This window comes from Eleutherodactylus coqui, chromosome 4, assembly GCF_035609145.1.
Source record: "Eleutherodactylus coqui strain aEleCoq1 chromosome 4, aEleCoq1.hap1, whole genome shotgun sequence".
Taxonomy (NCBI): Eukaryota; Metazoa; Chordata; class Amphibia; order Anura; family Eleutherodactylidae; genus Eleutherodactylus; species Eleutherodactylus coqui.
Window position 1 is genome coordinate 278,681,537 of NC_089840.1, and position 14,683 is coordinate 278,696,219.

The following is a 14,683-nucleotide window of genomic DNA, read 5'->3' on the forward strand; positions in this document are numbered from 1 at the left end:
ATGAATCTTGTGAGTTGTAACACTGATTCAGAGGCAACCCCATTGGCCTCAACGTGTGCCTGGCAGATGGTCAGTCCATCTTCATGTGGAATGTTGGAATACAAGGAATGCACATCCATGGTGGCCAGGATGGCACCATCAGGGAGGGGACCTATGGTTGATAGTTTGTTCAGTAGGTCCGTGGTGTCTGGTTGTATTTCTCACCAGTGGTTTGAGGACACCTTCTACCTATCCCGAATGTCCTTAAGTGAGGGTTCCTACAACTGAGATAATTGGTTTTCCTGGGTTGCCAGTTTTCTGTAGTTTTGGAAGCATGTAGAATATTCTAGCCCTGGGGTTCTCTGGTATCAAGTCCAAAGGTTTTGTGGAGCTCAAAGATAGGCTTCTGACGACTCTTCTCAATTCTTGCACATATATTTTTGAGTCAGGTCTTGATCCATTTCGTTGTAGTATCTGGTGTCTGTCAGCTGTCTGTCTGCTTCTTTCTTGTAGTCTGATGTGTTCATGAGGACTATAGCACCACCTTTATCTGCAGGCTTAATGATAATCTCCATGTTGCTCTTAAGCACATAAATGGCCATTCTTTCCTGCATATTGATATTAAATGTTTCCTTTTTCTGCTCGTCCAGTATAGCAGATTGCACCACATGCCTAAAGGAGTCTATATATTTGTCCAAAGTGGGATTGCGGCCAGTAAGGGGAGTCCAATCAGACTTCTACTTGGCCCCACGTTCCTCCTGTGTTTGGGTGATTGAAAGTCGTGTGTCTTCTTTCATAGAATCATAGAACGATAGAGTTGGAAGGGACCTCCAGGCTCATCTGGTCCAACCCCCTGCTCAGTGCAGGATTCACTAAATCATCCCAGATATTTGTTCAGCCTTTGTTTGAACACTTCAATTGAAGGGTAACTCACCACCTCCCGTGGTAACCTGTTCCACTCATTGATCACCCTTACTGTCAGAAAGCTTTTTCTAATATCTAATTTGTGTCTCCTCCCTTTCAGTTTCATCCCATTGCTTCTAGTCTTTCCTTATGCAAATGAGAATAGGGCTGATCCCTCTGCACTGTGACAGACATTCAAATATTTGTAGACAGCAATTAAGTCTCCTCTCAGCCTTTTTTTGCAAGCTAAACATTCCAAGATCCTTTAACCGTTCCTCATAGAACATTATTTGCAGACTGCTTACATTCTTGGTAACTCTTCTCTTAACTTGTTCCAGTTTGTCTAATATCTTTTTTAAAGTTGAGTGCCCAGAACTGGACACAGTATTCCAGATGAAGTCTGACTAAGGAAGAGTAGAGGGGAATAATTACCTCATGTGATCTAGACTCTATGCTTCTCTTAAAACCTTCTAGAATTGTGTTTGCCTTTTTGGCTGCTGCATCACATTGTTGACTCATGTTCATTCTATGATCTATTAGTATACCCAAGTCTTTTTTACATGTGCTGCTTAGCCCAATTCCTCCCATTCTCTATGTGCTTTTTTATTTTTCTTGCCCAGATGTAGGACTTTGCATTTCTCCTTGTTAAATACCATTCTGTTAGTTGCCACCCACTGTTCAAGCTTTTCTAGATCTTTTTGAATACTCTCTTTCTCTTACCAAGTGTTGGCTATCCCTCCTACCTTTGTGTCGTTGGCAAATTTAATGAGTTTCTCATCAATTGCCTCCTCCACATCATTTATAAAAATGTTGAACAACACTGGTCCTAGGACATAGCCTTGTAGTACCCCACTTGATACATTCTTCCACTTGGATGCACAGCCATTTATGACCACTTGTAAATCCACCTAACAGTTGCCTTGTCAATCCCATATTTGGTCATTTTTGCAATAAGTATGGTATGAAATACTTTGTCAAATGCTTTACCAAAGTCAAGATATACTATGTCCACCGCATTTCCCTGATCAATCAAGTCAGTGATTCGGTCATAGAAGGAGATTAGATTCATCTGGCATGACTTTTTTGTTACAAACCCATGCTGGCTCTGGTTAATTACTCCCTTTTTATTCAAGTACTTGCATACATGCTGTTTAATAATTTGTTCAAAGATCTTTCCCGGTATAGAAGTCAGGCTCACAGGCCTGTAGTTTCCTGGATCCACTTTCTTTCCTTTTTTGAAAATAGGGACAATGTTTGCCCTTTTCCAATCTTCTGGGACTTTTCCTATCCTCCGGGAAACTTTAAAGATTATGGCGAGTGGTTCAGCAATTACCTCCACTGCTTCCTTTAGTATCCTAAGATGTAATTCATCTGGACCTTGAGACTTGAATTCACTTAAGTTAGCTAAGTGTTCCCTCACCATCTCTCTGCTTAAAGGTAGCCTGCATTCTTTTATTCCCGCAACAGCACAGGGAAGATCAGTTGATGTTCCATCTACTTTCTGAGAGAAAACAGATACAACATAGGAATTTAAAAGTTCGGCCTTCTCAACTTCATTCTTAACTAATTCACCATTTTCATCTTGTAAGCATCCAATGGCATCTTTGACTTTTTTTTGCTTTTTCACATGTGTGCAAGTTCTGTCTTCATCCATTCTGGTCTCTTTAAATGCTTCCCATTCTTCCTTCTTTTATAGATTGTTAACAAGAATCTCATTTCGCATTTTTTTCCAACCTTCTTGGACATTTCTGTCCTTAAGAACATCCAGCCATTGGATTCTTCCTATACTCTTTCTGAGTTCATTAAAATCTGCCTTTCTGAAATCCAACCTTGAGGTCTGAGTTTTCTCAGGTCTTCCTCCCTTTTTTATCCAAAATTCAAGAATAGCATGATCACTGCCTCCTAACGTCCAACCCACCTTTACTTTCTCAACCATTTCCTCCCTGTTGGTAAGAATTAGGTCCAAGATGGCAGATCCCCTTGTTTTCTCTTCTACCTTTTGGAAGATAAAGTTGTTGATAGATATAAGGTTACCGCTAGGGGCGCCGGGGTCCGTTTGGTGCGGGATGGTCGTCCTGGTGCTGCAGGGGCCCGGGATGGTGGCTCTGTCTGGGGTTCCCCCACTATAGTGGTTGGTCGCGGTGGCCGGCGGTGCGTCCCGCGCGCTGCCAGGGGGAGGCAGCTTTGATTCCCCCTGGTCGTCATGTGACTTCAACCCATCCCTCTGGGTGGGGAGTTCTGCATTTACATCTTGCTGGCCCAGACTCTGGTTGCCAGTGTTTGGTTTGACTTCTCTGCTTACACCTGCAATTATCGACCTGACGTCTGTGTTTTGACTTCGGCCTTTCATTTGACTCTGTCTCTGTTTTGTCCTCCTGTACTCCGCACGTGTCTTTCGGTCTGACCCTGCTTGTTTCTCAACTACTCTCTGGTCTGTTCATTTGTTGCTTTCAGTCAGCTACTCGGTGCTCACATACCGGTCTCACTGTCCCTCCTTCCTTGGGGTCCCAGTCACTAGTGCAGCACAGGGACCGTAGCCCAGTGGTCGCCCTGCAGCCTAGCCCAGGGGGGCAAGTAGGTAGGGACATGGGAGAGAGCTGGCGTAGGAATCCCCTGTCCATCTGCCCCTGCCAGTCCTAACAGTTGTCAGCAAGAGCAGATAGGAAATTGTTGGATCCATTACTTTTAACTGAGAGAGATTCACAACAAATGTCTGGATAGTTAAAATCTTCCATGATCACTATGTTGTGCTTTTTGAGAGCTTGGTCATCTGATATAGAAAGAGTTCATCAATATCTTCTGCTACAATTGTGTCCTTTTTGTTGTTCTCTCCTTGTATTCTTACCCAAACAGTTTCTACAGAACTCCCATGGGGAGATGATTGTTTTCCTAACATACAACGCAATACCTCCCCTCCTTTTTTTTAGGTCTGTTTCTTATAAATAAGTTGTATCCTTCAAGCCTTGTATTCCAATCATGCGCATCATTCCTCCAGGTTTCTGTGATGCCTATGACATCATATTTCTTTTCCTGTTTTAGGAGCTCTAATTCTCTTTGTTTGTTTCCCATGCTCTGTGCATTTGTAAAAAACATTTTAGTTTGTGATCGGTGTCTCTTGTTCCTCTACTTTCCTTCAGAATGTTTTGTCTTTGTTCTTTCTTTCCACTTCTAATAGCGAGGTTTTCAAATGTATTAATTAGCTGTATATTTTTACCTGGCCTTTCACTTCCCTTCCCATATTGTTCTAGTTTAAAGCTTTCCTAATGAGTAAAGCAAGACGCCCACCAAATATATTCTTACCTGTTTTTGTAAGGTGCAACCCGTCTGTAGCAAGCAGCCCATCATATAAGCAATTACCTCCATGGTCTAGAAATCCAAATCTTTGCTGATAGCACTATCGACGTAGCCAGTCAGCTTTGTTATGGAAGAACTCTTTCAGTCTTAGTCTCCTGAAATATTCCTCCATTAATAGAAACTGACATACATAAGAATGGCGTAACATGACATTATCCCCAGAATCTCTTACCTTTCCTGTAAGCTGGAAGAGTATCTCTAGGGTGAGGGTGAATATACTCTCCGCCATCTTGTCCCTCTTCCTATCCATACTTGAAGGGTTGATCAAGACAATTATGTCACATGGAAGATATCAGCTGAGGATCCTGAATGGGTAGAACACATGTAAAGTTGATGTTAAATCATACAAAATTCCATGTAAAAATACAATTTCTGGAAATAAATTTGTAAGGAGATGATGAAGTGCAGATGTTCTGTTCTCTCTTTTTGTACAAGTTGGAAAAGGAGTTTAATAGTTAATCAAACTTTTTCCTCAAAGTTAGATGTCAAAGAATGTCACAACTTCACAAGACCACTACAAATAATCAAGGGTTGCTAGAGCTTTGTGACTTCCCAAGTCCTCTCACCTGGGATCACAAGAGATAATAATAAAGACGGATCATCTTGGAGCTTCAACAATAAAGGGTAGTCAGGATGCAAAGAGCAACATTCTGTATAGAGCCAATAAAAAAGGGTGGAGGACAATTTGTACCCATCTCACCACTTCTGGAGACACAAGTTTACTTAAGTTATGTTCACACACAGAAAATATGTTGTCAATTTTCTGCCACATAAATGTGAGCAGAAAATTTCCAACAAAGTAATAATAATTTTAACAAATCTCATGCACACGCTGCAGGAAAAAATCTGCTAGGCTGCCTGTCAACAGGCGTTGCGAAATCCCACCACCCAGGAGCAGCAGCCGGCAATCGAATCTCCACTGTGAGCCTATCTGACAGAAAGGCTCACCACGGAGAATCGCAGCAATTCGCAGCATGCTGCGATTTGCCGGCCGAGAGCGGAGAATCGATATGATTCTCCGCTTGTGCACGCTTTGAAGAGCGTTCACTGCATTCCCCGTGGTCGGATTATCGCCGCGGGGAACGCAATGGAAATTCGCCCGTGGACAGGAGCCCTAACTGAGCTATGGATTTAAAATCCTCCTTGTTGTTTTCAGTCCCTTTGATGTGTGCAGTGAAATCACTTAGGAATCTGTAGCAAATTCTGCATAAAACAGAGGCAGATGTTGCTTGTATTAGTCAGAGACTTTGCAGGGAAATTCATTCTGAGTAACTGTTCACTTATTTTCATTGTTTAGGATTAGAAAAATGTTGCTGCTTTATTCTAAGAATATTACCACACCGGTCCATGGATTGTGACTGGGGTTGTAACACAGTATAACCATTCGCTTTAATGGAAACTTTACTTCTAACCGCTTGGTGAACGCCTATATGCCTTTTAACAGCCTGCAGCTGCAGGACATGTATGAAGGGAGATTGTGCAGCAATCTCCCTCCAAGCATCATGGCTGCCCCTCTGTTTCTTACAGCCGACACCCGGCAGCAACATATCAGATAAGCCGCATGGATCATTGGAGCTGTTTGGTGTCCCGTAACGGTGACGGTAGTGTTAGAATAGTACCAGGTTACATAGGAAAGTAGTGACTGTATTGGTAGAATAGTACCAGGTTACATAGGATAGTGGTGAAAGTAGTGTTAGAATAGTACCAGGTTACATAGGATAGTGGTGATGGTAGTGGTAGAATAGCACCAGGTTACATAGGATAGTGGTGACGGTAGTGGTAGAATAGTACCAGGTTACATAGGATAGTGGTGACGGTAGTGGTAGAATAGTACCAGATTACATAGGATAGTGGTGACGGTAGTGGTAGAATAGTACCAGGTTACATGGGATAGTGGTGACGGTAGTGGTAGAATAGCACCAGGTTACATAGGATAGTGGTGACGGTGGTAGAATAGTACCAGGTTACATAGGATAGTGGTGACGGTAGTGGTAGTATAGCACCAGGTTACATAGGATAGTGGTGACGGTAGTGGTAGTATAGCACCAGGTTACATAGGATAGTGGTGACTGTAGTGGTAGAATAGTACCAGGTTACATAGGATAGTGGTGACTGTAGTGGTAGAATAGTACCAGGTTACATAGGATAGTGGTGACGGTAGTGGTAGAATAGTACCAGGTTACATAGGATAGTGGTGATGGTAGTGGTAGAATAGCACCAGGTTACATAGGATAGTGGTGACGGTAGTGGTAGAATAGTGCCAGGTTACATAGGATAGTGGTGACGGTAGTGGTAGAATAGCACCAGGTTACATAGGATAGTGGTGACGGTAGTGGTAGAATAGTACCAGGTTACATAGGATAGTGGTGATGGTAGTGGTAGAATAGCACCAGGTTACATAGGATAGTGGTGATGGTAGTGGTAGAATAGCACCAGGTTACATAGGATAGTGGTGACGGTAGTGGTAGAATAGTACCAGGTTACATAGGATAGTGGTGACTGTAGTGATAGAATAGCACCAGGTTACATAGGATAGTGGTGACGGTAGTGGTAGAATAGTACCAGGTTACATAGGATAGTGGTGACTGTAGTGATAGAATAGCACCAGGTTACATAGGATAGTGGTGACGGTAGTGGTAGAATAGCACCAGGTTACATAGGATAGTGGTGATGGTAGTGGTAGAATAGTAGCGGGTTACATAAGATAGTGGTGACTGTAGTGGTAGAATAGTACCAGGTTACATAGGATAGTGGTGACGGTAGTGGTAGAATAGTACCAGGTTACATAGGATAGTGGTGACTGTAGTGGTAGAATAGTACCAGGTTACATAGGATAGTGGTGATTGTAGTGGTAGAATAGTACCTGGTTACATAGGATAGTGGTGACGGTAGTGGTAGAATAGTACCAGATTACATAGGATAGTGGTGACGGTAGTGGTAGAATAGTACCAGATTACATAGGATAGTGGTGACGGTAGTGGTATAATAGTATCAGGTTTCATGGGATAGTGGTGACGGTAGTGGTAGAAAAGCACCAGGTTACATAGGATAGTGGTGACGGTGGTAGAATAGTACCAGGTTACATAGGATAGTGGTGACAGTGGTAGAATAGTACCAGGTTACATAGGATAGTGGTGACGGTAGTGGTAGTATAGCACCAGGTTACATAGGATAGTAGTGACGGTAGTGGTAGTATAGCACCAGGTTACATAGGATAGTGGTGACTGTAGTGGTAGAATAGTACCAGGTTACATAGGATAGTGGTGACTGTAGTGGTAGAATAGTACCAGGTTACATAGGATAGTGGTGACTGTAGTGATAGAATAGCACCAGGTTACATAGGATAGTGGTGACGGTAGTGGTAGAATAGCACCAGGTTACATAGGATAGTGGTTATGGTAGTGGTAGAATAGTACCGGGTTACATAGGATAGTGGTGACTGTAGTGGTAGAATAGTACCAGGTTACATAGGATAGTGGTGACGGTAGTGGTAGAATAGTACCAGGTTACATAGGATAGTGGTGACGGTAGTGGTAGAATAGCACCAGGTTACATAGGATAGTGGTGACAGTAGTGATAGAATAGCACCAGGTTACATAGGATAGTGGTGACGGTAGTGGTAGAATAGCACCAGGTTAGATAGGATAGTGGTGACGGTAGTGGTAGAATAGTACCAGGTTACATAGGATAGTGGTGACGGTAGTGGTAGAATAGCACCAGGTTACATAGGATAGTGGTGACGGTAGTGGTAGAATAGCACCAGGTTACATAGGATAGTGGTGACAGTAGTGGTAGAATAGTACCTGGTTACATAGGATAGTGGTGACAGTAGTGGTAGAATAGTACCTGGTTACATAGGATAGTGGTGAGGGTAGTGGTAGAATAGTACCAGGTTACATAGGATAGTGGTGACTGTAGTGGTAGAATAGTACCAGGTTACATAGGATAGTGGTGACTGTAGTGGTAGAATAGTACCAGGTTACATAGGATAGTGGTGACGGTAGTGGTAGAATAGTACCAGGTTACATAGGATAGTGGTGATGGTAGTGGTAGAATAGCACCAGGTTACATAGGATAGTGGTGACGGTAGTGGTAGAATAGTGCCAGGTTACATAGGATAGTGGTGACGGTAGTGGTAGAATAGCACCAGGTTACATAGGATAGTGGTGACGGTAGTGGTAGAATAGTACCAGGTTACATAGGATAGTGGTGATGGTAGTGGTAGAATAGCACCAGGTTACATAGGATAGTGGTGACGGTAGTGGTAGAATAGTACCAGGTTACATAGGATAGTGGTGACTGTAGTGATAGAATAGCACCAGGTTACATAGGATAGTGGTGACTGTAGTGATAGAATAGCACCAGGTTACATAGGATAGTGGTGACGGTAGTGGTAGAATAGCACCAGGTTACATAGGATAGTGGTGATGGTAGTGGTAGAATAGTACCGGGTTACATAGGATAGTGGTGACGGTAGTGGTAGAATAGTACCAGGTTACATAGGATAGTGGTGACTGTAGTGGTAGAATAGTACCAGGTTACATAGGATAGTGGTGACGGTAGTGGTAGAATAGTACCAGGTTACATAGGATAGTGGTGACGGTAGTGGTAGAATAGCACCAGGTTACATAGGATAGTGGTGACGGTAGTGGTAGAATAGTACCAGATTACATAGGATAGTGGTGACGGTAGTGGTAGAATAGTACCAGATTACATAGGATAGTGGTGACGGTAGTGGTAGAATAGTACCAGGTTACATAGGATAGTGGTGACTGTAGTGGTAGAATAGTACCAGGTTACATAGGATAGTGGTGACGGTAGTGGTAGAATAGTACCAGGTTACATAGGATAGTGGTGACGGTAGTGGTAGAATAGCACCAGGTTACATAGGATAGTGGTGACGGTAGTGGTAGAATAGTACCAGATTACATAGGATAGTGGTGACGGTAGTGGTAGAATAGTACCAGATTACATAGGATAGTGGTGACGGTAGTGGTATAATAGTACCAGGTTACATGGGATAGTGGTGACGGTAGTGGTAGAATAGCACCAGGTTACATAGGATAGTGGTGACGGTGGTAGAATAGTACCAGGTTACATAGGATAGTGGTGACGGTGGTAGAATAGTACCAGGTTACGTAGGATAGTGGTGACGGTAGTGGTAGTATAGCACCAGGTTACATAGGATAGTGGTGACGGTAGTGGTAGTATAGCACCAGGTTACATAGGATAGTGGTGACTGTAGTGGTAGAATAGTACCAGGTTACATAGGATAGTGGTGACTGTAGTGGTAGAATAGTACCAGGTTACATAGGATAGTGGTGACAGTAGTGATAGAATAGCACCAGGTTACATAGGATAGTGGTGACGGTAGTGGTAGAATAGTACCAGGTTACATAGGATAGTGGTGACTGTAGTGATAGAATAGCACCAGGTTACATAGGATAGTGGTGACGGTAGTGGTAGAATAGCACCAGGTTACATAGGATAGTGGTTATGGTAGTGGTAGAATAGTACCGGGTTACATAGGATAGTGGTGACTGTAGTGGTAGAATAGTACCAGGTTACATAGGATAGTGGTGACAGTAGTGGTAGAATAGCACCAGGTTACATAGGATAGTGGTGACAGTAGTGATAGAATAGCACCAGGTTACATAGGATAGTGGTGACGGTAGTGGTAGAATAGCACCAGGTTAGATAGGATAGTGGTGACGGTAGTGGTAGAATAGTACCAGGTTACATAGGATAGTGGTGACGGTAGTGGTAGAATAGCACCAGGTTACATAGGATAGTGGTGACGGTAGTGGTAGAATAGCACCAGGTTACATAGGATAGTGGTGACAGTAGTGGTAGAATAGTACCTGGTTACATAGGATAGTGGTGACAGTAGTGGTAGAATAGTACCTGGTTACATAGGATAGTGGTGAGGGTAGTGGTAGAATAGTACCAGGTTAAATAGGATAGTGGTGACTGTAGTGGTAGAATAGTACCAGGTTACATAGGATAGTGGTGACGGTAGTGGTAGAATAGTACCAGGTTACATAGGATAGTGGAGACGGTAGTGGTAGTATAGCACCAGGTTACATAGGATAGTGGTGACTGTAGTGGTAGAATAGCACCAGGTTACATAGGATAGTGGTGACTGTAGTGGTAGAATAGTACCAGGTTACATAGGATAGTGGTGACTGTAGTGGTATAATAGTACCAGGTTACATAGGATAGTGGTGATGGTAGTGGTAGAATAGCACCGGGTTACATAGGATAGTGGTGACTGTAGTGGTAGAATAGTACCAGGTTACATTGGATAGTGGTGACGGTAGTGGTAGAATAGTACCAGGTTACATTGGATAGTGGTGACGGTAGTGGTAGAGTAGTACGGGTTACATAGGATAGTGGTGACGGTAGTGGTAGAATAGTACCAGGTTACATAGGATAGTGGTGACGGTAGTGGTAGAATAGCACCAGGTTACATAGGATAGTGGTGACTGTAGTGATAGAATAGTACCAGGTTACATAGGATAGTGGTGACGGTAGTGGTAGAATAGCACCAGGTTACATAGGATAGTGGTGACGGTAGTGGTATAATAGTACCAGGTTACATTGGATAGTGGTGATGGTGGTAGAATAGATATTCTATGAGGATTTTGTATTGTATTATGACTCTCGTTGATCCCCTTTAGTTTTTCTTCCCCTTCTATTTCTGTGTTCGCTCCTCACGTATTGCAGGTATTTCTCCTCTTTAAGGCCGCCTACACACGGGCGCATGTACATTACAGAATACACGGCTGACTTCGCCGTGTGGTTCCACTGCGACTGCTGTCCACAACATGCCATGGAAAAACATGGTACACAATTGGTTTCCGCAAGTGGAGGGAAAATTGGGTCCATCCGCAGCACAAACTAAGCGAAATTACAGGCTGACGCAGACGCCTTACTGTGCCTGACGGAGTGAATGCAACACACAACGACATGTAAGCTTCCCATAGACACCACTGCTCTGTGTTGGAGCCCACCTGTACCCCAAAGAGGGGTCGCCGTCCCTGAAGAGCCGGTCTGCAGACGCTTTATTACCAGTCATGTTACAGGCCTGTTATAAGGCCGGACACTGCCTGCCAATAGGGGGCGCTGCAGAGGCCTTGTACCATCTCCTATGTACATCCCAGACTCCCCAGAGGAGCATTACATGGCCGCTAATCTCCTGCACCTCCCCAGTGTCTCCACAAGGGGAAGCTGTGACCCCCACATACCTCCACCTGCAGCCGGACAGGAGCCGTGGGGTTGTTCTGTGCTTACAGGACCTGTGATGATGTCACCGTCATGTGATCACAGTGTGGGAGGAGACCAGGGGTCACATGACCAGGCCTCTCCGCTCAGTGGATGCAGGACTCTGCTGTGTGAGGATGTATTCAGAGAGTGGATGGAGCAGAGCCGAGTCTGTGCGAGACGGAGGAGCGGAGCCGAGCGTGTGCGAGACGGAGGTGCGGAGCCGAGCGTGTGCGAGACGGAGGAGCGGAGCCGAGCGTGTGCGAGACGGAGGAGCGGAGCCGAGCGTGTGCGAGACGGAGGTGCGGAGCCGAGCGTGTGCGAGACGGAGGAGCGGAGCCGAGCGTGTGCGAGACGGAGGAGCGGAGCCGAGCGTGTGCGAGACGGAGGAGCGGAGCCGAGCGTGTGCGAGACGGAGGAGCGGAGCCGAGCGTGTGCGAGACGGAGGAGCGGAGCCGAGCGTGTGCGAGACGGAGGAGCGGAGCAAAGCGTCTTTGAGACGGGAGAGCGGAGTCAACTGTGTGTGATGTACATGCAGGGGGCCTTATACACTTTTTGTAAAATCTTGTCAACTGAGACCCTACAAGTGGTCCCCCCCCCCTTGGCCTATAAGACCTCTTCCACTTGTAGAGCTTGTTGACCACTAGACGCTTCTAGGACGCAGAGAAGAGATTTCACCCTGTTACCAGAGTCTGAGAGGGGCGCATTATTGTGAGAAGCTGCATGGTCGTATCGATGAATATTCCCCCACCGGACGTTCTGAACAAACTGTTAGGAGTTGTTCGAACAGTGGATGTGTGAGGGCACACAAGGCGACTGCACTAAGGACGCCCCCTACAGACCACCAGTAGAGAGGAGCATCTGACCAGACTGTTAGGAGGTGTTGGGACCAGTGGATGTGTGAGGGCACACAAGGTAACATAGTAACATAGTTCGTAAGGCTGAATGAAGACAATGTCCATCTAGTCCAGCCTGTCTATCCTCCTGTGTTGATCCAGAAAAAGGCAAAAAACCCCAAGGGCAGAAGCCAATTAGCCCTTTTGGGGAAAAAATTCCTTCCCGACTCCCTAATGGCAATCGGACTGTTCCCTGGATCAACCCCTAATAGTTCCTACCAGTCTGTATACCCAGATTGACACTTAACCTAAGATTTATAACCTATAATATCCTTCCTCTCCAGAAAGACATCAAGTCCCCTTTTAAACTCCTCTATGGATTTTGCCATCACCACATCCTCAGGCAGAGAGTTCCACAGTCTAACTGCTCTTACAGTAAAGAATCCCCTTCTATGTTGGTGATGAAACTTACTTTCCTCTAATCGTAGCGGATGTCCTCTTGTTACCGTCGTAGTCCTGGGTATAAACAGATCCTGGGAGAGATCCTTGTATTGTCCCCTTATGTATTTATACATGGTTATTTGATCACCTCTTAGCCGTCTTTTTTCCAGGGTAAATAATCCCAATTTGGATAGCCTCTCTGGGTATTCCAGTCCCGTCATTCCATGTATTAGTTTAGTTGCCCTTCTTTGAATCCCCTCAAGTACTGTGACATCTTTCCTGAGCACCGGTGACCAGAACTGTGCGCAGTATTCCATGTGAGGCCTGACAAGTGCCTTATATAGTGGAAGAATAATGTTCTCGCCCCTATACCTCTTTTAATGCACCCCAAGACTTTATTTGCCTTTGCAGCAGCTGACTGGCATTGGTTACTCAAGTTCAGTCTACAATCCACTAGTACCCCCAGATCCTTTTCCATATCACTTTTTCCAGCAGTACCCCATTAAGTGAATATTGGTGACATCCGTTTCTCCTGCCCATGTGCATGACCTTACATTTTTCAATATTGAATTTCATTTGCCATTTGCCTGCCCAAGCCCCCGGCTTATCCAGGTCCGTTTGTAGCCGCACATTGTCCTCCGTTGCCTTAATTATATTGTATAATTTTGTGTCATCTGCAAATATTGATATTTTGCTGTGCAGCCCCTCTATCAGGTCATTGATAAATATGTTGAACAGAGTGGGGCCTAATACTGAACCCTGTGGCACCTCACTAGCAACGGTGGTCCAATCAGAGTACGAACAATTTATTACCACCCTCTGCTTTCTATCTCTGAGCCAATTTTTTACCCATTTACACACGTTTTCGCCCAGTCTGAGCTGCCTCATTTTGTATATTAGCCTATTATGTGGCACGGTGTCAAAGGCTTTAGAGAAGTCCAGATATACGAGATCAATAGATTCTCCCTGGTCCAGCTTAGAGCTTACTTCATCGTAGAAACTGATCAGATTTGTCTGACATGAGTGACCCTTCATGAATCCATGCTGGTGAGGAGTTATTCCCTTGTTCTCCTTGAGGTACTCATCGATGGCGTCTCTCAGAATCCCTTCGAAAATTTTTCCCGTTACTGAAGTGAGACTTACTGGCCTGTAGTTACCAGGCTCACTTTTGCTCCCTTTTTTGTAAATTGGAACCACGTTGGCAATGCACCAATCCAATAGTGTCTAGAAATATTAGATATAGCGGCCTAGCTATCTCGTCACTTAGTTCCCTTAGTATCCTTGGGTGTAATCCATCTGGGCCCGGCGATTTATCAATTTTAGTCTTCTTTAGTCGCTTCCGCACCTCCTCCTGCGTTAGGTATGAGATATTTTGTGATGGGTTCATTTTATTCCCCTGCATCTCGTGTGGCATTTCCTTTTCGTTTGTGAATACACTTGAGAAGAAACTGTTTAGTAGATTTGCTTTCCCTCCGTCATCATCAATGATCTCTCCTGCATTATTTTTTAAAGGGCCAGTGCTCTCCCTGCAAATCCTTTTGCTGTTAATATAGTTGAAAAATAGCTTCGGGTTGTTTTTGCTCTCTTTGGCGATCCGTCTTTCTGCTTCCTCCTTGGCAGTTTTGATCTTATCTTTGCATATTTTGTTTTTTTTCCCTGTATGATTTTAGCGCTTCTTCGCTGCCTTCTTGCTTTAGTAGTTTGAACGCTTTCTTTTTTTCGTTTATTGCCCCTCTTACCGTCTTGTCGAGCCACATTGGTTTCCTTTTAGTTGAGTTTCTTTTATTTTTAAAGGGAATGAACTGCTCACATGAGGTGATTAGGATCCTTTTAAACTTTTCCCATTTGTCCTCTGTACCGTCATTTTTGAGGATGTTGTCCCAATTAATGTTACCGATAGCAGTTCT

At 44.4% G+C, this 14,683-nt stretch overlaps 1 protein-coding gene across 1 annotated transcript in view; it reads right to left on the bottom strand.

Annotated features, from left to right (window-relative positions):
* The window catches only part of LOC136626723 (zinc finger protein 850-like), a 158,991-nt gene that overhangs the window by 10,211 nt on the left and 134,097 nt on the right, over window positions 1–14,683 (bottom strand). Inside the window, exons 13-14 of the mRNA XM_066601730.1 lie at window positions 4,409–4,487; window positions 2,801–2,878 (exon numbers count right to left, since the gene is read on the bottom strand). Coding sequence (XP_066457827.1) covers window positions 2,801–2,878; window positions 4,409–4,487 — 157 coding nt within the window. The remainder of the gene's footprint in view (window positions 1–2,800; window positions 2,879–4,408; window positions 4,488–14,683) is intronic.